The sequence below is a fragment of the Sarcophilus harrisii genome, chromosome 1 (genome assembly GCF_902635505.1).
Source record: "Sarcophilus harrisii chromosome 1, mSarHar1.11, whole genome shotgun sequence".
In the NCBI taxonomy this organism is placed as follows: domain Eukaryota; kingdom Metazoa; phylum Chordata; class Mammalia; order Dasyuromorphia; family Dasyuridae; genus Sarcophilus; species Sarcophilus harrisii.
This window is the reverse complement of record NC_045426.1, coordinates 623,318,112-623,341,371: the sequence shown is the minus strand read 5'-3', so window position 1 is coordinate 623,341,371 and position 23,260 is coordinate 623,318,112. Positions and strand designations below refer to the sequence as shown.

At 37.8% G+C, this 23,260-nt stretch overlaps 2 protein-coding genes across 2 annotated transcripts in view; one reads left to right on the top strand and one right to left on the bottom strand.

Annotated features, from left to right (window-relative positions):
* The window catches only part of NDRG1 (N-myc downstream regulated 1), a 75,411-nt gene extending 72,746 nt beyond the window's left edge, over positions 1-2,665 (top strand). Inside the window, exon 16 of the mRNA XM_012541831.3 lies at positions 342-2,665. Within this exon, the coding sequence (XP_012397285.1) occupies positions 342-574 (233 nt within the window). The 3' untranslated portion in view covers positions 575-2,665. The remainder of the gene's footprint in view (positions 1-341) is intronic.
* Positions 2,666-8,553: 5,888 nt separating this feature from the next.
* The window catches only part of CCN4 (cellular communication network factor 4), a 42,045-nt gene continuing 27,338 nt past the window's right edge, over positions 8,554-23,260 (bottom strand). Inside the window, exons 3-5 of the mRNA XM_003760401.3 lie at positions 19,534-19,791; positions 13,618-13,811; positions 8,554-10,969 (exon numbers count right to left, since the gene is read on the bottom strand). Coding sequence (XP_003760449.1) covers positions 10,670-10,969; positions 13,618-13,811; positions 19,534-19,791 — 752 coding nt within the window. The 3' untranslated portion in view covers positions 8,554-10,669. The remainder of the gene's footprint in view (positions 10,970-13,617; positions 13,812-19,533; positions 19,792-23,260) is intronic.

Sequence of the window (23,260 nt, the reverse complement as noted above, 5' to 3'; positions counted from 1 at the left end):
GTAAGGAAGTTATTTAGCTTTCAGGTTTCTCATCTGTAAAATGAAGGTCTTGAGGTTCCTTTGAGTTCTTGGTCTATGGTTTTAATATTCTTTATGATGTGATAGTTTTTTACCTCTGATTGGCTGAAAAAAAAAGGTGGCTACAAAATTGTGAGGGTAGGAGGCAGTTGAAAGATCTGGGTTCTGGCTATGTAACTATCCATGTCACCTTGGGCAGGTAATTTCTCTTGTTCTGACCCTCGGATGCTTTGTTTACAAGATGGAACATTGGGCTGGAGGGACTCAGGTCCCTTTCCTCATGACCCTTGTATGACGGTCTCCATCCCTTAATCTCTTCTCAGTGCCTTCTGCCAGCATGACTCGCCTCATGAGGTCCCGTACAGCCTCTGGCTCCAGCGTCGCCTCCTTGGAAGGCAACCGCAGCCGCTCCCACACCAGCGAGGGGACCCGCAGCCGCTCCCACACCAGCGAGGGGACCCGCAGCCGCTCCCACACAGATACCCGCCTCGAGATCACTCCCAACTCTGGGACCACTGGGGACAGTGGGCTCAAGTCCATGGAAGTCTCCTGTTAGGCAAGGACCCTCTTGGAGCCCAGTAGCTTCCTCCTGGCTCTGATTTGAACTCTGTTTTAAGTAGCTGCCTCCTTTCCCTCCTCCCCTAGTCCCACATCCCACCCCTCCTATATCACACTGCACATAACTTGGTATTAATCCAAAGCTTATTTTTTAAGAGTGAGCTCTGGTGAGAACAAAATGAAGCGGATTGAGGGAGAGTCGTTTCAATGTTAGAGGGTGGTTGTAATGTGGAAAGAAATGGGGACCAATCTTACGCAGGCATCCAGAAATGGGTCTCTTGATTAAATTGTTCACAAAATTCTGGTTGCTGCTGTCTTCTCTCACTCACATCAAGCTTGAAAGAGGCATTTTGCCGCTCTCCCTCCAAAAAAAGAGAAGAGAAGAGAAAAATATGTTTAAAAAACAAACCTTCAGGCTGGAAGAAAAGTCACATGGGCCTTTGGTCAATGGTACAGCCGATCTACTAACTGTTTCTTTGCAGGAAAAGGAAAAACTGACTTAGTGTAATACAGGCAACACTATTTGGATGTGAGGAGGGAGAGTCCAGTGCATTGTGAATAGCTTTTTTTTTTTTTTTTTAATGAGGGAAACTGGTAAAGCTCACATTTATTCTGGTGGGTTTTTTGGGGGATTTTTTTTGCAAACTCAAACTATCATAATTGTAGATACTTTAAAATTACATTGTGCATTTATACACCTTTTAATTTTTAAAGCATAAAAACCCATTTTCTTCTCAACCATTAAATTAGCCAATGTAAACATGAGGCTTTAAACACAATGAAAGTCATTGATGGGCTTCTGGTATTTCATATTGGTAAGATTTCCAGCCTTGCTGCACCTCTCCTTAAAATGTGGTGAGAAACCAACTTTCCTTTTTTTTGATTCCCACCTTATTTAAAAGGAATTTTTATTCCTTGGGGATTTCAGTTTTGTGGCATAGGCTGAAAATTCTGTTTCTCTCTTGCCTGGTCCTCAAATTTCCTCATGTATGAAATAATGATTTTTAAGGTTCCAATTCTGATGCTCATTGTTTTAATGTCCCATGCTTCTAAATCCCTTCCATCTTGAACAGTCTGTTCTATGTTCTAAGACATTTTCTAGCACTACTTGACAGTTAATTCCATGCTTTCTGCTCTAAAGACCCTTTAAGTTTGAAAAATCATTGATTCTACATTTATATGAATAATGGGGAAGAGAGTTGCAGTAGTACGCAGTTTCTCTGGGGCTTAGAGGTCTGCTATCTAACCATACCTAAAAGATGGGGTACAGAGCAGGGTTGGATTTTTCATATTGAATAGAAAGCAGCTCTTTGCAGTTCCTTGAAGGAGCATTGTATTCTAACATCAGTTTGGCTAAAGAAAGGCACAACCCCATCCCTCTCCCTTCCCTTTCTTACTCCCCCCAAATAATTAACACTCTGGAATCTTGTGTCCTGAAATGAATTTGCCTCATAATTCTGTTGTAAAGAATAAGTCTTAGAATGATGGCATGACCTTTAAGAAAGATAGCTGTGAATTTTGACTTTGGCATAATGGTGTTACTTGTTAAGAACCATTTCCTAAGAAATGGATTTTTTGGTCAAGTGATGGGTGGAGAGAACACTTGGGGAAGGTGGTTGGGGGTGGTGATGATGGAATCTGGCAAGATGTAAGAATTCTGGAATTCCTGCATTGTTTAGTTAACTCCCCTCTACCTTTTTGGAGAAAGCATTGTCTGTCAAACAAAGCAACCAATTGTGGTGATTTTTTATGGACTGCTGGCTTTTGGACCCATGCTCTAGCTAATTAAAGAATTTTCCTATTGGAAGGATGTTAATTGCTAATCAGCTTTTGGGACCTAGTAATACCAACTTCAGAGTTGGTAGAAAGTATATTTTTAGGGAGGATGACTGGCCTGGAGTTATATTAATTGACTTGCTGGAAGTCTCCATCTTTGGGGGCTTCTCAGGATCTTTGTTCCAGAAGTTGGTGAGAGAGGCAGAAGTGACTAAAAGCCAGGGACAGTGTGGTGTCAAGTCTTGCCAAAAAGGTTTCTTAATGAGATATTTGTATTTATTTCCAGACCAATAAATTTGTAACTTTGCAGTTCCTTGTGTCTTTATCTTTGTCTTGTACATTAGCCCTTTTTGTGGGGTAAACAGACCACAAGAATTCCATATTTTATAATAATTGACAAGTTTACTGACAATCTACATACTTTCTCTTTTTGATCCACAAAATATCTTTTTTGACTTGAAAAATGGGTCTCAGTCTTCTATTAAGCTCCAGATCATTCATATTCTTGCATGAAGTTAGACAAAAGGTTTAAAATGTAAATAGCTCTTGAGAGTAGAAAGACTTTGGACACTGATTCGTACATACAAGTGTACATGGCTACCTAGTTGTTAGTTGAGGCAATACCCTTTTCTGAAAGTAAAATCTGTAGCCATACACACTTATAAATATATGCTGGTATATACACACACATACATGACAACTACATAGATATGAATTTGCATGTAAAAATGGAACAATTTATATTACAGATTGAAAAATAGCAAATGAAATCCAGATTAATAATAAATCAATTGGAGAGGTGAGTGGTTTATTGTAGAATCAATGTAATATTTGTTAAAATTAATGGGGAAAAACGAGAACTCTAGATACTTGAAAAGATAACCATGGAAAATGGACATAAGGAATCTGATTTAGGGCTCCAAAAGAATTTTGTTCACTCCCTTTTTTCAGGGACGGCCATTTGTGGAAAATAAGGCATTCTTTCATTGTAAATCCCCCTACATATGAATAGGATCTGAGTTGGGAGGGTGCCTGCTACAATGTGTGACACACAGTTCAGCTTCTGCTTAGGTCCCTCAAGCGATTCAAAGCTCCTTGCTACTTGCAGCCATTATTCTCCTTGGGCACATTTCCAGAGGTCAGCTTCATACCAAGCCAAAATTTGTCTCCCTATGCATTTCCCCACATTGTTCATGTTTTGTCTTTTGAGAATCAGCAGATGTCTTAAGTTTTCATCTTTGGGGCCTTTTATGTCTAAAGGGTCTAGGGCACAAAAAACCCAGGAATATCTCTGTTAGAAAGTGTCAGGATCTTCTAAGGATAGGCTAGAATACCAGACTCAAATATAAATCTTGGCCATAGAGGGAAGAGCTATGGAAGAAGTGAAAAAATAATATTTACAGGGGACTGTAAAATTTACAAAAAGGAAATTTAGGAATCCAACTCCCTGAACTTAAAAGTAAGGAAACAAACAGAGTGACAGTCACATTCATACACCATAACAATCAGGTCATCCCATGAACTACAGAGCTGCATTTTCAAAGGTGCTCTTTAAAGGTCATTTCACATTCACAGATGAGCACAAATATAGCACTGGCTACAAAATTTAGATGGCAGATTCTAGGATAGCAAAAACTAGCAGTCCCAATCTTGGAAACTCCAATTCCTTATACAGAATTATATTCCAATACAGAAACTGAAGAGAGACCCATTTCACAGAATTCTGTGTTGACCTCAGCAGGAAGAAGACCAAGCAAGATCTTTCCTCTTAGAATGTTGACTTTTAATAGATGCTGACAAAGGGAGTCAGACCAGCTAAAAGGGAAAATAATGACTGATGCCTTTTTGAAATCACTTTCAATTCTGATTACCCAGCTAAATGAAAAGACTTTAGCAGAATAGAACCTTTATGGAATGTCTATATATGTTACAAATCCCTTCAATGCCCTTGTGTTACACTATCTGGGAAATATGATTCCTAACCTCATGCCCATGGAAGATGCTTCATCAGAGATAGTAACACACACAAAACTCTGTTACGAGTTAAAAAAGGAAGGTGGATTAGGAACCACCTGGTAAAGTTGGAGCCCCCTAATCAACTTGGTTAGATTTTAGGATGTGGGCTATTGTTTGGAGGCAACTGGACACATACTAGACCTTGAATGAATTTGAACCAGCATAAGACCAAGGTTTTACCCTAGGGCACTGATATAGTGTCCTTCAAAATAGGTAGAATAGAGGTGGGAGTCAGAAGAAAGGGTTGAGATTAGGGGTAAGAGTTTAAGGCCATCTGGGAAGGCAGGGAGAGATTCTGGCCTGAGCACTGCTATAGTTTGGCCCTGCCCAGCTGCTATGGAAAGAAACCTTGGACTGCCATTCCATTCCATTCCTTGTAAGTGAATGGACAGAATAGGTATCCCTCTGACCTTGTGCTCATAGCTGATTGTAAAGGAACTCTATAAATCTAGAACAGAGGAGAAGTGGGTTCCAGACCAAGCTGGACAGGAGTCTAAGTGGAGTCCTTCTACTGATAGGACAGACCTCACTGTGAGCTCTCCAGTAGCAGCAAGATCCTACAGACTCTGCCTACATTTGACGAGTGTTTGCCAAACTCAGGGAGTTTCTAAATCCACAGTTTCTGCCCTTTATTCATTCCCCATCTATTCCTGGGAGAAGGTGTGTGCATGGGGAAGAGAGAAAGAAGTATCAGTATGTATCAGTTTCATTGCCACTTTGTCTTTGGAATCATCTGTACAGTATTGTTTCACTGGAATTAGAGCTATCCCATTGTGCTTTCAAATCATATAACTTAAAAAAAAATTGCTCTGAGGCTGGTTGGTAGTGAATGAAAAGAGGAGACCTCCTCTAAAGCAGGAATGAACATTTGAGAGCAGAGAGGAGAGATTTTACTATTAAAAAAAAAAAAAGTTGCTCATTTTTAGTACCTTTAGTCACAGATTTATTTTAAATTTGATGATCAAAGTCTTAGTTACAATATATGTGACCCAAAATATTCAAATAAAAGGACAGTTAAACGCAATATCTGTCATATTTCCACTTACCTTGATTTTTGCCCTTTAGAATTGGGTGGTAGAATGATTTGGTGAATAGAGAGATGGCTTCTGAAAAAGGATGACCTGCATCTGACACATAATGGTTGTGTGACTGCGCAAATCGCTTAAATTGTCAGGATTTTAAGAAACTCCCTAAAATGATAAATTACAGACAAGGTGAAGACTTGATAGAGGGTAGATCATCTGGGAGGAACTATACTGAAATTACAGGATCCCTAAATACCTCCCTTACCTCAGGAGAGAATAGATTACTTCTATATAGATCAGCATTTAGAGGAGTCCACGTTGATCACAATGTGTACTGATAGCCACCGGCAATAGCCACGTAGTATCCAAAGTTTCTAAGAACAGTTAGCATTTATATAATGCTTTAAGGTTGGCAAAGCATTATAATATAGGTTGTCCCATGTGCTCCCTATAATGCTCATTTTACAGGTGGAGAAACTAAGTCTCAAGGGATTTGCCAAGGGGTAAATATAGAGTATCTAAAACAGAATTTGAATTCAGGGTCTTCTTGATTCTACCTCCAGCACTCTATCCACTGCCCCACTTAACTTGCTTAACCAATTGCTTATTGCTAGCCTATTATTAGATTGCAAAATGCTGGGGTCTTATCCAGAATGCAGGTGGGTATACTTTGAGAGCACCTACACCATCTGTCAGGTGAAGAAAATGTTTAGTCAACACCAGGAGTGATGGAGATGTACATCCTCACTAGTAATAAATATTTGTTTCTTCCAGCTGATAAAGAATTTAATGTCCTTCCCATTTTCCCTGTTTAGTTTCAGATGATTAGATTGTTGAGAAATGGAGGAAAAAGGAGGAATCAATAGAATTCAATATTAAGCTGCTGTTGCATACAGTGTTAGCCAAGAAGAGATATGGAAATTAGGTTCTATTTGAAGCTCTTGAGATATTGCATTTTTACCAGCTGTGTCTCCTTCTCCTACCTTTATTTGTTTGTGTTTGTGTTTGTGTTTCCCATGTCATCGGAAAACTACACTGATCTGGAATGCTTTAAATCTTGTAACAGCTGTTACTCTGGGCTGGACCCAGTTTGGCAAATCCTTCCTATGAGCCAAATACAGGATTTATGTTTGAACCCACTGATTAAATCAAGATTTAAGCTGAGGACAGCAAGGGTTTTAGGGAAGTTCATTCTCGTTTTCTGTAGGGCCTCCCTTAGTAACCTATTTAATTATTAATAGAATATTTGAATTGGAAGGGACTTCCAAACATACAATGTTAGACCCAGAGGGAACTTTAATATAAATTGCTAGATCTGAAAAAGACCTTGGAAGTTAGAATATTAAGGATAAAAGAAACCTTAAAAAATAGAATTTTAGAAAAAAATTGGAGAGACCTTTACAATATGGAATGCCAGAATCAGAAGGGATCTTACAGTCTTACTCCCTCATGTTATGGCAGTTAGGTGGCACTGTTTGGACCTTGGGGTGGGAGAGTCCTGAATTCAAATTCTTCCTCAGACATTCACTAATCCTGGCATTCTAGACAAATTACTTAGCCTCTATGTGACTCAGTTTTATCACCTATAAAATAGCTAATAATAGTACATACCTTACTATCAGGATCAAATGAGGATAATTATTAAAGTGCTTTGCAAACCTTAAAGGGGCATATAAATACTCCTCCTCCTCCTTTTCCCTTTTCTTTTCCTCCTCTTCTTCCTCTTCTTCTTCTCTTTCCCAGCTTATTCCATTTAAAAATACTCCAATTATTAGAAAACTTCTTCCATATATTGGAATCTAGCTTTAGACATTTACTAGCTGCTGTGATCCTGAGCAAATCATTTAACCTTTTTCAGTCTGAATTTCCTCATCTGTGGAATGAAGATAATAGTAACATATACTTCTCAACACATAATTCAGACACTTCCTAGCTGTGTGACCCTGGGCAAATCATTTAACCCTGTTTTCCAGTTTCCTCATCTATAAAATGAGCTAGAGAAAGAAATGACCAACCAGTCCAGTGTCTTTGCCAAGAAAACCCCAAATGAGGTCATGACAAGTCTGATATGATTGAAAAACAACTTAATGAGACTGATTTTCATACTTGAAGCATGGGGCAGATTTGAACAAATGTCCTCTGATTCTAAATACAGTGATCTTTGTGGTAGATATCTCCTAAACCTTGTAGCATTATTAAATCAGTCAATCAGTCAGTAAATATTTATGAAGCAGCTACTATGTGGGAGGCACTATGCTAAGTGCTAGTGATACAAAGAAAGACAAAAGATGGTTCCTGTCTTTGAGGATTTCACTAATAGGGGAGAGAACTAGCAAATAAATACATAAAGACAAGCTATTGTCTGGATAGAGAAGAAATAAGAGAGGGAAGACACTAGAATTAAGAAGACTTGGGAAAAGCTTCCTAAAGAAAGTAGAATTTTAATTAGGACTTGAAGGAAGTCAGGGAAAGCAGGAGGCAGAGATTAAATAGGAGAAAATTACAGATGGGGGAATAGCCAGAAAAAATGCCCAGAAATGAGGGATGGAGTGTTTTGTTTGAAGAGCTTCAAGAAGACAGTGTCAGTGAATTGAAGAGGAAATGAATAGAATGTAAGTTATAAGACTGGAAAGGGGAGGAGGTAGGTAATGAAAGGCTTTGAATGCCAAACAGAGGATTTTTGTATTTGATCCTGGAAATCAGGATCAGGAGCCACTGGAATTTATTGAGTAAGGCATAGGGGTCAGCCTCTGTGCTAAGGAAAAAATCACTTTGACACTGAATGGAAGATGAATTGGAGTGAGAAAACTTGAGGCAGGCAGACCTACCAGTAGATTATTGCAACAGTCCAGGTATGAAGAGGTAAGGACATCCATTAAGGTGATGAAAGTATCATCAGAGAAAATGGGACATAATTGAAGGTAAAGTCAAAAGACCCTGGCCACAGATTAGATATGGAGGATGGTGAGATAAAGTGAAGAGTTGAGTAAATCACTAACAGATAATAGATATGTTAAATAACAGTTGGTAAAAGTTTTTGTTTTTGTTTTTGTTTTTGTTTTTTTTTACCACATTCTAGTTTAATACTCAGGTTGAGATTTCTATTTTATTTTTGATTCTAGAAGCCCAAATGAAACACTTTGTACTGGTCCATTGGTCATTTTGCTGGTGATTTATTATTTTTAAGAAGAAAAGTCACAAACTCAGAATTGAAGTAATAAAAATCTTCCACTTTGGGTAAAGAAGGATCATACAATGATGAGCAATGAACAACATCATGAAACATGGGTGTCCTGAGCTCATTTTGCCCACTATTTGTAAATCCTGATAAATTTCTCTATGCTTTAAAATATCCTTTACAAAAATACCTCTGTAAGATTAAATATTAAGTCACAGTTTGAAAATTATACATATATATATTTACACATACACATACATACATATAGACAAAGTTATACAATTGGTCATTACACCATTAGTTAAATGATTTTCACGAATAATTAAGCAAGGCATTGTTTACACATTTTTGTTCAACTAGAAACTTTTAGAAAAATCAGAGATACAATTTGACATAATGTTTTTTGGTTACATCACTTTTTCTATCACATACAGAAGAACAACACTGATGAAATGAATGAAATGATAAATGACAAAGCCAAAGGAATATAGTTTCTTTTGCCTTTACCAGGCATCCCACCCAGTCTATTCTTACAACACAGATATGAGTAATGGGAACTCTCCAGAGATCTTTGCCCTCCTTGATATACATAGATGATATTCATACATGGATTGAAGCCACAGAGAGTCACATGACTTACAGACATATAATAATGGTATCCAACATGACATCACCTTGGGTTGAAATCCTACGAACTGGATCCCAGGTACCAGATTACCATTCCTAACCAGCACCAGGCTTCTGCCTTCATAAGATCAGGATATGGTACTACCATCTCTTAACCAAGAGTGGCTAATTATATTAGCCTTCTTCAGGTTTTATATGTTTTGCATCTAATTTGACATTTCTGATATTATTCCATCTGTGCCCATTAATTAGTAAATAGCAGATGTCTCACTGCCCCCATGCTTCCTTCTAGAGCTTTTTATTATGTGCAGTAGAGTATCATTTCTTTTTGGCTCCCAAGGCTAAGTGATAAGGAAAGTCAAGGAAAAAGTAGCTGGAAGGACTGATAAAAGCATATGGAAGAGCCTGGAAGCATCAGCTATGAATTTCTCAAGCTCCCTATGCTGGGGAGAGTTGATACTGTACCCCAATTCACCTAAGATACAACCCAGATAGCAGCACATACCTTTTGTTGTTATTACTAACAATAGCTCACATTTATATAGCACCTTAAAACTTTGTGATGATTCTCTTTGATCTGCACAAAATTCCTGTAAGATAGATAGGGCAGGGATTATTATCTTCATGTTACAGATGAAACTATGGCTCAGAGAATTTGTGACTTATCTAAAGTCATACAGATAGTAAGGGAAAAGGCTTGAACTTAACCCCAAATCCTGTGTCCTTACTTCTTTCTTTACTACCAAGCTAAAGTCTAGATTAGATCTTGAGCTATCTGCAGAAGACATAATGAATTGGGAGAACTAGTTAAAAGAACCCTGCCTCATAGATAAACACTGAGTTTATCTATGAGATGAAAAATGCCCTTAATGTATCAGTTAAAAATGCTTGGGCTTTTGCCAGTTGGGTTTTTTGAAGGGAAGACTCATTTACTCAAGTCTTAGGCAAAGAGAAAATTAAATACAAGGATATATCAGATGGGGATTTTTGTAGGAAAAGAAATAGAAGTAGAAAATAATGTATTGCATTAACTCTACCCCATCCCACCTTCCCAGCACTTTGGAAATAGATGGTAAGGCTTGTTAAAAATGACTACATTCTTCTACATTATAAATAATTGTTAGGTAAGCATGAAATAAACAATAACCATTTTGTCCATTTAATAATGACTAGCATTTATAGATAATGTTTTTAAAGTTTGCCCATTTGAGGCATTTGAACCTTTTTTGTTTTTTTTAAATAGCATTAAATGCTGGATGAAAAGAGTTTTCTCAACTTAAGAGTTAAGGCAGAAAGTGATCTACATGAGAGAACCCAGTTCCTGTTGATTAACAGGTAATTTGCAGCAGCCTCTGAAGAGCATGGAATCTGTCAGAGTGTGGAAGGGAATGAGACTATGAAATTATGTTGTCTTTGATACCATGAAAGGTGGTCCTTCTGGGTCTTGAGGTCACTCTAACCTTTCATCTGCCTAGTTGGCTATTTCTGCATAATCATGGTACTGTTCTAGGTCTGCAAAAATGTCATTGGGATTTCTACAGCTCAGGTTGCAAAAGCAGGCATTAATCCACATAAGTTTCCAGGAGAAGCTTGGGCCATCAGGACATTGGAAATGCACAACAATGGTCTTGGACTTGTAGGGGGTGCAGCATCTATTATCTGTGCAGCTTCCACAGTATTTGGGCCTGTAGCTGTTGGTGCTCACGCAGCCAGAGATGGTTAAATTCATTGGAAGCTCTGGTTGATATACAGCCAAGCACTTCTTCCCTGGCTGGAGGAGAAGAAAGCATCATTTATTTAGTTTAGTTTTAAGAGTACTCTTTGTTTGACTGCTTTGTCTAAATCTTTGGCCCCCTCCTTTTAGCTTACGTGATCCTTCTTACTTTGGAATCACAGAATTTAAGAACAGAAAGATTCTATCATATAAAATATTAGAACTGAGAGGGACTTCAGAACATAGAATTGGAAGAGACTTTAGAACTTGGAATGGTAGCCTGTAGAACCTTAGAAGGCAAAATGTTAGAGATGGAAAAGATCTTAGAACATAAACTATTAAAACACTGAATGTTAGAACTGGAAGAGACTTTAGAGCTTGTAATGTTAGAACATAGAATACTAGACTTCATAGCAGGAAGTGAACTTAGAATAAAAACTATTAAAATACAGAATGTTAGAGCTGAGAGCATCATTAGAATACTGACTGACTAATTCCTAGAACCAGGAATTGATATGTTCAAGATCATACAGTGAGTTAATAATTGATTCTGCTCTTAAATCCAGGTCTCTTAACTCCCTTTTCCATATATCACTTAAAAAAATTTAATTTCCCATTTTTCTTGTTCTTTTCCTTACTTCTGCCTTTCTGCAACCATCCAGTGGGTGCAAGTCCATACCTATTCCTTCATTGTGAGACAAGTCATCAAAGGATGGCTAAGTAAGACCTCTAGAAAAGGTAAATAATAACCTATCGATTGATATCCTCATCAGAGACATAAAGCTGGGCTGGAGGGACCAGAAAGCTTTACTCAACCATTTTGTTATTTTGTTCAGTTTAATATGTGTATTCAGTGATATTCTACTTACCAAAGTGGCTATGGATTAAGGTTGTGTGTGTGTGTGTGTGTGTGTGTGTGTGTGTGTGTGTGTGTGAGAGAGAGAGAGAGAGAGAGAGACAGAGACAGAGACAGAGACAGAGAAACAGAAAAAAACAAGAGAGAGATACAGACAGAGACAGAGACAGAGGGAGAGAGGAAAGAAGGAAGGGAGGGAGAGAGAAAGGAAGAGGGAGATTGAGAGAGAGGAGGAGCGAGAGGAAAGTGTTGATTTTATATTTTCCAAGGCTATTCCCACAGAACATAAGCTCTCAAGAGGTCTACCACAGTGCAAAGGCTATTCTGTCCTGGCAATAGACTTATTTACTCTTTTTTTTCTTCTGAGGACTAGACTAGCTAAGTATAGAGACATTTATGATAAGTAGGCTAGACAACTCACCTCCTGCCAAAGAGATTCAAAGACAGGCATATCCATTTTAGGCATGGATAATTTGGGAATTTCTTTTGTTTGACCATGCTTTTTATGATGAGGATATTTTTATTGGGGGAAGGGTAAAGGGAGGAATAGATTATAAGTGCATATAAAAGTAATTAAATACATTTGTTTCAAAATATAGTTACAAATTTTTGAAAAGTTATCTGAATAATGATGATTTTCTTTTTAGTCCGACAAGAACTGCAGTGACTAAACAACAACAATAACAATGATAACACTCCATGAAGCAAAGAAAAATATAAAAATAAACTCAGTCTTGTGAGATCCTTTTCAGTTTTCACATGGATGTTGGCAGTGATGGGAAAAGGGGAAAGAAATGGTAGTGGGAGACATTAAAATTATACAAAACTGAGTGAATTCAGAGATATGGTAGAGCCAGTTCCTGGAGGGTTTGGGCTGATTATTAAATTTTCAATGTGAATTATTTGCACATAAGAAATCAATAAAGGCTACAAATCAAGGATCTATTTTTTATTATCTAGATTTAAGAAAGTGATGGATAAAATGTTAATAATACAAATTAAATGTAAGTGATATGTACACTTTTTTTTCTTGGAAAGCTGGTTGTTAAACATTTATCAGCATGTTCCTGCAATGATCCCAAAGAGAATGCAATCAAGGTGGAGGAGAAGTCTAGGAAAAATGATACAATTTGGTAATGTTATGGAAGAGTTCGTGGAGAGAATGGCACTTAAATTAGATCTTGAAGAAAGAGAAGAATTATTAATAGCAGAAAGAGGAGAGGTAAGTCCATTCCTAGGAATCAAAAACTTAAGCCAAAAGAGATATAGGAAAGAGTTAGGGGAAATCAGGGAATGGCAAGCAGTCTAGTTAGGTTAACTATAAAAAAAAAAAATACACATCACAAATTCATAGATGAGGAAACCGAGTCCCACAGAAGTAAAGTGCTTTATCTAAAGTCCAATAACTAATAAAAGACAGAGTCAGGTTTTAATCACAAAAAGCAGATTAAACTAAGGGACAGGAACTGTCTTTCACCTATTTTTCTATTTCTAGTGCAGGTACTTGGTACAATGCTTACCTCATCTCTGTTGCTTAATAAATTTTTATTGATTGATTGAACAAAGGAGAGAAGAAGGAAGAGAGAAGAGTAACAAAAAGGATGATTTTTAGCTCACTATGAGAAAGATTTCTACTGAATGAATAAAAACTTATAAGGGCTATGAGCTTTTTATAACAAGTAAAGTCATCTAATAATGGAATGTGCTTTCTTCTGAGGTAGTGAGTTCTGTGATATTGCAGATGTTCAGGTAGAAAACAGATGACTTGTAGAATTAATTTGAGATTCTACAATACAGCCAGACTGTATGCTGAGAGAATTTTTCAATCTTATTGGAAAGTAGCTCTTACCTTGATGTGCTGGGTGATGTTCAGCTCACAGGGTCTCAGGTTACATAGGCGACTCTCCTTTGACAGGTGACATTGTTCATTGTTGTTGGAAATTCTGGTAGAGATTCCCATCCCACAGCTTTTAGAACAGGGGCTCCAGGAAGATGTGTGGACAATACAGTTCTTTTGCCATGACTCAGTGTTTCCTTCAGAAGCTATGAATGATAAGAATAGAATCAAAGATTTAGAGATGGAAAGGATTTTAAAGATCAATGAGGCTAACTCTCCTACTTTATTTTCCCTATTATCTATGTAACCTATCATTTCACCATCTTTACCTATCATTTATCTAAATATTATTTTATTATGAACATAATAAACATGAATATTTTAATATATAAAAACAGGAAAAAAGGTTCATATGTAAAACAGAACTTCTGTCGATTTTCAATTAATGTTAAATTTAACACAAGAGACAAAAAGGCCTTGCTTATCTGTTTTCTTCTGAATTTCCTTCTCTTTTTTATGAAAAATATTTCATTGAGCTTTTTTTTCCTCCTCCTCCTCCTCCTCCTCCTCCTCTTCCTCCTCCTCCTTCTTCTTCTTCTTCTTCTTCTTCTTCTTCTTCTTCTTCTTCTTCTTCTTCTTCTTCTTCTTCTCTTTCTTCTCCTTCTCCTTCTCCTTCTCCTTCTCCTTCTCCTTCTCCTCCTCCTCCCCCCTGCTCCTCCTCCCCCCTCCTCCTCCTCCTCCTCTTCTTCCTCCTCCTCTTCCTCCTCCTCCTCCTCCTCCTCTTTCTCCTCCTCCTCCTCCTTCTCCTCCTCCTCCTCTTTTCTTCCTTCTTCCTTCTTCTTTCTTCTTTCTTCTTCTTCTCTCTCTATTTCTCCACTTCACTTCTGTAGGACTAATCTTCCTGAATTCAAATCCAGCCAGACACTTACTAAGTGTGTTAACCTAAGTAAGTTTGGCTTGGTTTCCTCATCTGTAAAATGAGCTATAGAAGAAAATGGCAAACCATTCCTATCTCTGCCAAAAGATAGGTCTTAAAGAGTTGTACATGACTAAACAACAATACAAAATAGAAAGAACAATGGAGTAAAGTCCTAATCCTGCCACTGAGTGTTCTTCCTGGATTTTAGTTTCTTCATCTAGAAAATGGGTGGACATTATTAGATGGTTCCTTCTAGCTCTAATATTTCATCATTTAATTTTGGCTATAATTCTCACTAGCTCTATGGACCTGAATAAACCTTTTCTGGGCCTCAGATATCTTTATTATGGATAACATATTCATCTTTTGTCTGCATCATAAATTTTTTGATTGTTTTTTTTTTTTTTTGCAAGCATCAGATGAGGTAAGATCTGAGAGTTTTTTGAAAAAGTATAAAACATGACAGAAAAGATCAGATGTTTGGAAACCTTTGACTTAGGAACTACATAAAATGAGTATATTTTCTTTGTATCTATAGGAGACAATGGGGAGAGATGGCCTGATAGATAGAAAACAGTAAAAAGAAAATAAAAAGCATTGTACTTGGAATCAGGAGGGCTTGGGTTTGATTCCTGGCTTTGCCACTTTCTTTTTGAGAGTTAGTGGTGCTTTTTTACTAACCAAAATACAGCAGGAAAGCCAGAGGCTTTATTGTTGACAGATACAGATAATAAAGATAAAATGTGGGCCAGGAGAGTGAATGCTAATGACCTTTTCATCTTCCTTAGCTTTTGTGCTTGCTTGGATTCATTTCAAGCCAAATAGGATTCTAGAAGAGGGCTTGACTGTTTGACTTCCTCGTTGCTCTTCTGGGATTTCTTAGGCATAGCCTTCACAAAAAGGTTTTAATGTATCTGATCACCATAAGGAGTTAAAAATGGGAGTTACAAGGGAATTCCATCCCTAAATTAAAAGAGATTTGACTATAATTCAATCCAGACTTTGAATTAAAAGAAAAATTATAACCTGAAAGTGCTGTACCTGGCTTTTGTTCTGAAACCCCTAAGAAAGATGTGATGGCTCATAGCTTCTGGCTGGGAACTGCTCTCTTGCCTTATCAAGGAGAAACATTCTGTCACAATGCCCTGGAGGATGCTCCCGGTTGCCTCACTGGTGACTCTGTAGAGATATATCTCAAAAGCTGGTGCCTTTGAAGCAATGCCAAAGACTGACTATGATTAGTGAAAATATGTTTAAGCCAAGAGGTAACTTGCCTAGCATTGACCACCAGACCAATAAAACTACAATAACCCTAGCATAGAAAAGAGATAAAAAATCTAGCTGAGAATGGATTGATGACATTGCCTTTATTGTTGCCTTCCTCCTCTTCATCATCTCATCATGATTATCATATCAGGGTATTTTAAGGTTTGTGAAATACTTTGTAAACATTTTATCATTACATCAATAATGGAAAGTAGATTGCAATTATTACTCCCATTTTATATATAAGGAGACTGAGGCAAACAAAAGTTTAAATGACTTGCCCAGTTAGTAAGCATCCAAAGCTGGATTTGACATAAGGAGACTATATCAGTATTCATGGAATAACAGAGTTAAGAGTTTTCCTTACCATGTGAATGCCCTGGCCATATATGTCCTTATTTCATGTATTCCTTTCTTCACGTGTTCCCTGAATTCATGTTTTCCCTACAAGTGTGCCTTTTGTAGTAATTCTCTGATGATATGCATTTTCTGTGGTTGGACTGTCCCACTGGTATTATGGCATTATGTAGAAGAATGTTCTCCATGGATGCAGGGGGAATTTTCTTTTGGCACTGTGTTTGGCAGTTGCTTGATTAAATATTTTTTTTTGTTTTGTTCTAATGTTTCTTGTGGCTGACCGATAAAAATAAAGACAGGATCTGGAACTTATGAATGATGGTTTCAAATAGGTGTAAGAAAGAACCTTAAACCTGAGGTAGTTTTTCAGAGGAACTAAGTGTGTATTCAGAGGCCATATTAGGAAATCTATTTAATTTCTTTAGGTCTCATTTCTTCAGTTTCTTCACCTACAAAATGGTGGACATGATTTCTGAGAATGGGGAAGGAGGAGGGATAAAAACAAGAACGTTTTAAAAATTTTTTATTATTAAAGCTTTTTATTTTCAAAACATATGCAATGGACAGTTTTTAACATTTACCTTTGCAAAACCTTATGCAACAATTTTTTTCTCTCCCTTCCCCCCAACCTCCTCTCGTAGAGGGCAAGTAATCCAATATATATTAAACAGGTATAATTCTTCTATATACATTTTCACAATTATCTTGCTACACAAGAAAAAAGGAAGAAAACAAGAAAGAAAACAAAATGCAAGCAAACTACAACAAAAAGAATGAAAATACTATATTGTGATCCACACTCAGTCTCCATAGTCCTCTCCCTGGGTGCAGATGGCTCTCTTCACAAAATCATTGGAACTGACTCTAATCATCTCATTGTTGAAGAGCCATGAAGAACATGATTTATTAAAGGAAGAAAGAAAAGAAGATAATAAGGAGGAGAGGAAACAGAAAGAGAGAGAAAAAAGATAAAGAGACAGACAGACAGAGAGGGAGGGAGGAAGAGAGACAGAGAAAGAGACAGGCAGAGAGAGAGAGAGACAGAGACACAGAGAGAGAGAGAGACAGAGAGACAGAGAAGACAGAGAGAGAGAGAGACAGAGACAGACAGAGAAACACAGACAGAAACAAAGATGGAGGGAGAGAGAGGCACACATACATTGAGAGAGAGAGAGAGAGAGAGAGAGAGAGAGAGAGAGAGAGAGAGAGAGAGAGAGGCAGAGAGAGACCCAAAGACAAAGATGGAGGTAGAGAGAGAGGCAGGAGACACAGATAAAGTAAGATAAAGGCAGAGAGACACTGAGACAAATGAGAGGCAAAGAGAGACAGAGAGACAAAGAAAAAAGAGACAGAGATAGAAGGGAGAGGATAGAGAGAGGGAGAAGGAGGGAGAGAGAGACATAGAGAGGGGGATAAAGAGAGAAAGACATACACACACAGGGAGAGAAAGAGAGGAGGGAGGAAAGAAATTGAACATCTGAGGTCAGCAGCCCTGAAGCAATTGGTTTGATTCACAGGGTATATCGATTTTTGTTTTGTTTCTAGGTCACCATGGCCCTGGATCTGCAGTAACCAAGTGGCTGCCACCAGAGTACATGCTGGCTTTCTAGCCAGTCTCAGGAGCAGCACCCTATTCCCCACCCCCAAACAGATCGATCCCCTAGTCATGGAACCACAGGCTTTGTAGAGAACTGTTGCAGCTTGTCTCACTTACCTTGCTTCTCTTAGATACTTGTGTGTGGTGAACACTGGTTTCTTTTTTTGCTTTTTTGTTAGGAACAGGCCCTGATTAGGCCTTCTGATTACCCCTTGGGGTAGTTATTGAGGAAAAGTTTGGTGCTATACTGTTAGTCAGGAGCTTTGAACTCAAGTCTCTGATCTAATTATGTGACCATGAGAAAATAATACTTTACTACTCTGATCCTCTGTTTTCTTATCTATAAAAATGGTAATAAGAGCATTTATATCACTGAATTCATAGGATTGTTTTGGGAAAACATCTGCAAATTTTAAAGTGACATTAGGATAAGCTGATTTTGAGTAGTTCTTTCTTTGTACCTGGCACAAAACCTGGCACATAGTAGACATTTAATATACACTTGGTTATTGCTTGATTCAGAATGAAATATGATCTATTATCATCATACTGCCTGGGATCTCTACTAGCATCTTTGATCTGGTAACTTTGTAACTTTAGCCTCCTGACTATTTCATGAACAAGATTCTCTATCTCTTGGCTTTGGCCATTCTCTCTAACTGTCCCCTCTGCCTGAATGTTCTACCTCTTTGATTTCCATTAAGCCCTAACTAAAATCCCTTTTTCTTCAGGAAACTTTCCATTCTCCTCTTAATTCGAGTGCCTTCCCTCTGCTAATTATCTCCTTATGCTCTTGTATATAACTTGTTTTATATATATTTGTTTGCACATCAAACTTTCTTGCATTAGATTGTGAGTTCTTTGAGGGCAGGGCCTATCTTTTGCTTCTTTTGTATTTCAGATGCTCAACACAGTGCCTGCCACATAATAGATGTTTAAATGTTTATTGAATTGATCTGAATTGTAGCACTAAGTATGCTGAGTTTGAATTCAGAAGGCCCAATATCATGTGATATGGTGACAAGAGCACTGGACTCAAATCAGCAAACTTGACTTAGAATTATGGATCTTCTCATAATGTGGAGCTTAGATGAAATAATTTCTCTAATCCTATAAGTCTCTGTTCTAATCTCTGTTCTGCTACTATCTTGTTATAAGTCGAACAAACCATTTAATTTTCATGAGAATCAATTTTTTAATCAGTAAAAATGAAGAAGTCAGACTTCACAAAATGACCTCTAATACCCTTTCTAGTACTATCAGCTATATGATATTTATGAAGCAGGAGGGGAGACATGTAGCCATGAGTTCATCTAAGTGGGGAATTTTTGGATGAATTCTACTCACTAATATTGATTCACAACTCATCTATAATTTATAGTTTTTGAGTTGCCTGAGGCATAAGAACTATGATGATCTCACAGCTAATTTGTACCAGAGAAAGGACTTCAACTTCGCCATTCTTGTTTCCAAGGTCAGTTCTGTACCCTCTGTTCCAACGTGTTTCTCATCATTCTATCTTATCTTCTGTAATAAATTGTAAACTTTGGGAAGATAGAAATCTTGCTTTTATTTTCTATTTTATACCCATGCAACACCAATGGGTAGAATGCTAATCACATTGTAGGCACTCAATAATTGTCCTACTTTATTAATTGAGTGATTGGTTGTCTAGCAAACACTAAACCATTGCTTGCATAAATTCATTGTTAGAATTAAAAAAGAAGTCCAAATTCTTCAGAAACTGTCAATCCCAGGACTAGGAACCTCTCCTTTCCACAGTCCTTACCTGAGGGAGAGATGTGTCGTGGCAAGGTCTTCCGAGGTTTCTTTGAGTCATCACAGATCCACTGCTCACAGCATCGGCCTGCCATCTTGATCCTCTTAGGGTTGGGGCACCAGAGACGTGGTGGACGAGAGTTGGTGCAGAGTGGGATGCAGCCCACAGCTCCATTGATGCAAGTACAGTTGAACTTGCAATTGGGCTGGAAAGATTGGCCATTCCTGTACCTGACCCCATCTAGGACACAGCCTACACCAACCATTTCTGCAAATACACAGACACCAATAGTGGGGTAAGATTCTTAGTAGGGAGGTAACTGTGGAATAATGGAAAGAGTTCTTTAGACTTATGACATTGGGGGATGAAGGTACCCTAGATGGTGTTTGGTCTCCAAGAGGCAAAAAAAAAAAATCATTTGAGGAGGAAATAGGCAGAGAGAGACCAACAATGATTATACCTGGGAAAAGAGACACTAGTAAGTGTGGAAGTGACTTGGTGGTCATCAAGGAGTGGGAGTCAGGGGCAGTGAGGTAGGTTCACTGGCTCTAGAGACAAGAGAGTCAAATCCAGCCTCAGACACTTATTACCCTGGGCAAGTCACTTACCTCAAAAAGTGGGAGTCAAGGAATCATACCCTAGGAAATCATGGGATTTCTAAGCTGCTGAATGGAGAATAGACTCTCCAGGATGATTCTACCCTCTGAATTTTCCACTTTATGGCAAAGTTTCATTGACCCCATTCCAATCATGACTCTTGAATCAAAAAGCCTTAGCTCAATTCCTAGATTTGCGTTTGGCTTGCTCTTTGACTACTGAGAAATCTCATTAACTCTCAGAATTTCAATTTTCTCAGTCATATAAAGTGGGGATACAAATATTTGCATTTCCTAAATTTTCCTAAAATCATAGAATTTCAGCATTGGAAAGGATCTCTACTAGTATAACATGTATCCCAATGAAAGCAAATAAATAGCATTTTATGAAGTACTTTCTACAAAGTACTATGAAGTAAATATAATAAGTGTTATTATTTCCATTTTTAAGTTAAAGAAACTAAGGCTCATTGTGGTTAAGTGGTTAGTTAAGTTAAGTAGTTAGCAAATGGCAGAATTTAAATTTGAATCTTATTCTTTCTGACTCCAAGTCTAGGAATCTTTTTGCTGAATTATTAAATATCCCTCATGGCTTTATTGTGGGAACAGTATGCTATTATAATAATTAAATGTGATGACTACTATTATGATTAATGATACTAAAACAGCAATAAATAATAAAACAATTGTTATGATAATAATAATTCTTCAAGGTAAACCTTGCGGGAGTGCCTCATGATGTTATGTAAGTGATCTTGGGTTCTTAAAGCCTCTAGGAATGGAACACAAGCCCTGGCAAGTCCTATCAAGCTGGAAAAAATGGACTTAAGAGTCTTTTGTTCTAAGACCTGGAATAATAAACACCTTCCCTCTAGCTGATATGAAGCTGAACCTGGTCTGTCCCTTGTTATTTATAAGAGTAAAGGATTTGGAATTGAAGGAAAAATTGAACACATCTAGTTTATGCTTGGCAACTAGATAGCTTAGTGGGTAGAGGGTAAGGTCTAGAGTCAGAAAAACTAATTAATCTTCATGAGTTCAAATCTGACCTCTGACACTAGCTGTGTGACCCTGGGCAAGCCATTTGCCCTGTTTGCCTCAGTTTCCTCATCTGTGAAATGACAAATCACTTCAGTTTCTTTGCCAAGAAAATCTGGAAGGGGATCATGAAGAGTTGGATATAACTGAAACTACTCAACAATAGCAGCCACATTCTGGCCATGCATGGTAGCACATTCCTGTAATCCCTGCTTTTGAAGAACCTGAGACTGACAAGTAGATTAGTCATGGGAGCTCTGAGGTGTAGCAGGGCTAAAACCAATCTGGTATCTGTACTAATCTGGCACCAATATGGTGAGTCTATGGAAGTGTGAGGCTACTAGCTTCCCTTCAGAAGTCAGATCAGAAAAACAAAGTGGATCAAAAGTTTCCTGCTGATCAATTTTGGAGTTGCCAGTGCATCTCTGGGGGAGAAAGAAAGACCTGATTTCAAAACAACAAATAAACAACAATCCAATCCTCTCCTCTCTACCAGTGCCGCCCCTCCCTCAAAAAAAAAATATATATATATACATAAATACATATATATATATATATATATATATGTGTATATTTTTAAAGAAACCTTTTTAAATTTAGAAATTCTTTGCTAGAGGATCTTTAAAAGTCTTTCTTAGCCTTAAATTCAAGAAGCCTCTAAATGGAACCTGGTGAGGAATAGAAACATGACATTTTGATTACGTGACACTGGCTTTCTGGTTGTTTTGCAAACAAGACTCCTTTATCTCTTAGTTCTGGGAATTTTACCTGACTATTCTCCTTGTCTGGAATGTTCTCCTTACTCATCTCTCTATTGGCTTCTCTGGAATCCTTTAGGTACAAGCCCAAATACCATCTGCCATAGAAAGCCTTCTCCAACTCCTCTTCATTCTAGTTTCCCTTTCTTAATTATTTCCATTAATTCTGCACATAATGTTTGTGCATATTTGTTTGCTTGTTCTCTTCCCCCTTAATTTTTGAAATTCTTAAGGGTGGGAATTGATTGTTTTTTGATGTTTTTTCTTCCCCCTTTCCTTTCTTCCCCCCTCATTCTTTTATTCTGTGTCTCTATGTTTGTCTGTCTGTCTGTCTGTCTTTCTTGCTTCATCTCTTTTATCACAGTATCTAGCACATAGTAGTCGCTTAAGAAATGATTATTGACTGACTTACTGATCCAACTAGAGATAATGGGAGTGGGGTGGTAGAAGCTACTAGCATTAAAGGGCATCAGGAAAGGCTTGTCATAGAAGGTGGGTCATTAACACATTTGTTGTTGTTTTGTTGTTGAATTGTTTCAGTACTTTCAAACTCTTTGTAAATCAATTTAGGGTTTTCTTGGCAAAGATCCTGGAGTCGTTCTTAATTTCTCCAGCTTATTTTACAGATGAAGAAACTGAGGTAAACAGGATAAAGACTTGTCTAGTGTCACACCACTAGCATGTGTCTAAGGCTGGATTCGAACAAGGGTCTCCCTGACTCAAAGCCTGGTTTTCTATCCCTTGCTCTACTCTGTTGTCCTAATAAGCATATAGTGCCAAATAGATGCTTATTGTCTGCTTGACTGACTTTAACCCAATTCAACAGTTATTTATTAAAAACCTACGGAGTCCTATGCTGAGTACTGAGTTTAGATAAAGTTTAGTTAAGACCTGTACACTGGAGAAGTATGTAGGACAGTCTGAGGCCTCTGGGACTGGTCTGATCAAGAAAAGGATGTTGAAATCATGGGAAGTGTGCTCACTAGAGTTCATATTTCTCCACATCACACTCCAACAATGTTCTCCTCCCACACCCTATCTCTGCCTGTTGACATGCTGACAAACTATCAATTTGAACTCAGTTTCATCTTCTGTAAAATTCGTGCAAACTCAACACACCTAGCCATTCCCATCTACCAGAGCCAAGACAGGCATTTTGTTATATGCCCTGTAGTGTCCCTTCCTGCAACCTGTTTTCCCTCTCTAACTCCTTGAGCAATAATTATAGTAATTCTACTGGATTACTGGATCCTGAAAAATGGATGGGATAATCAATTGTCCTATAATGCATAGGTCCCTAGGCCTCCCCAGGCCAAAACTCCAAACTCTGGATGGATATTGTTG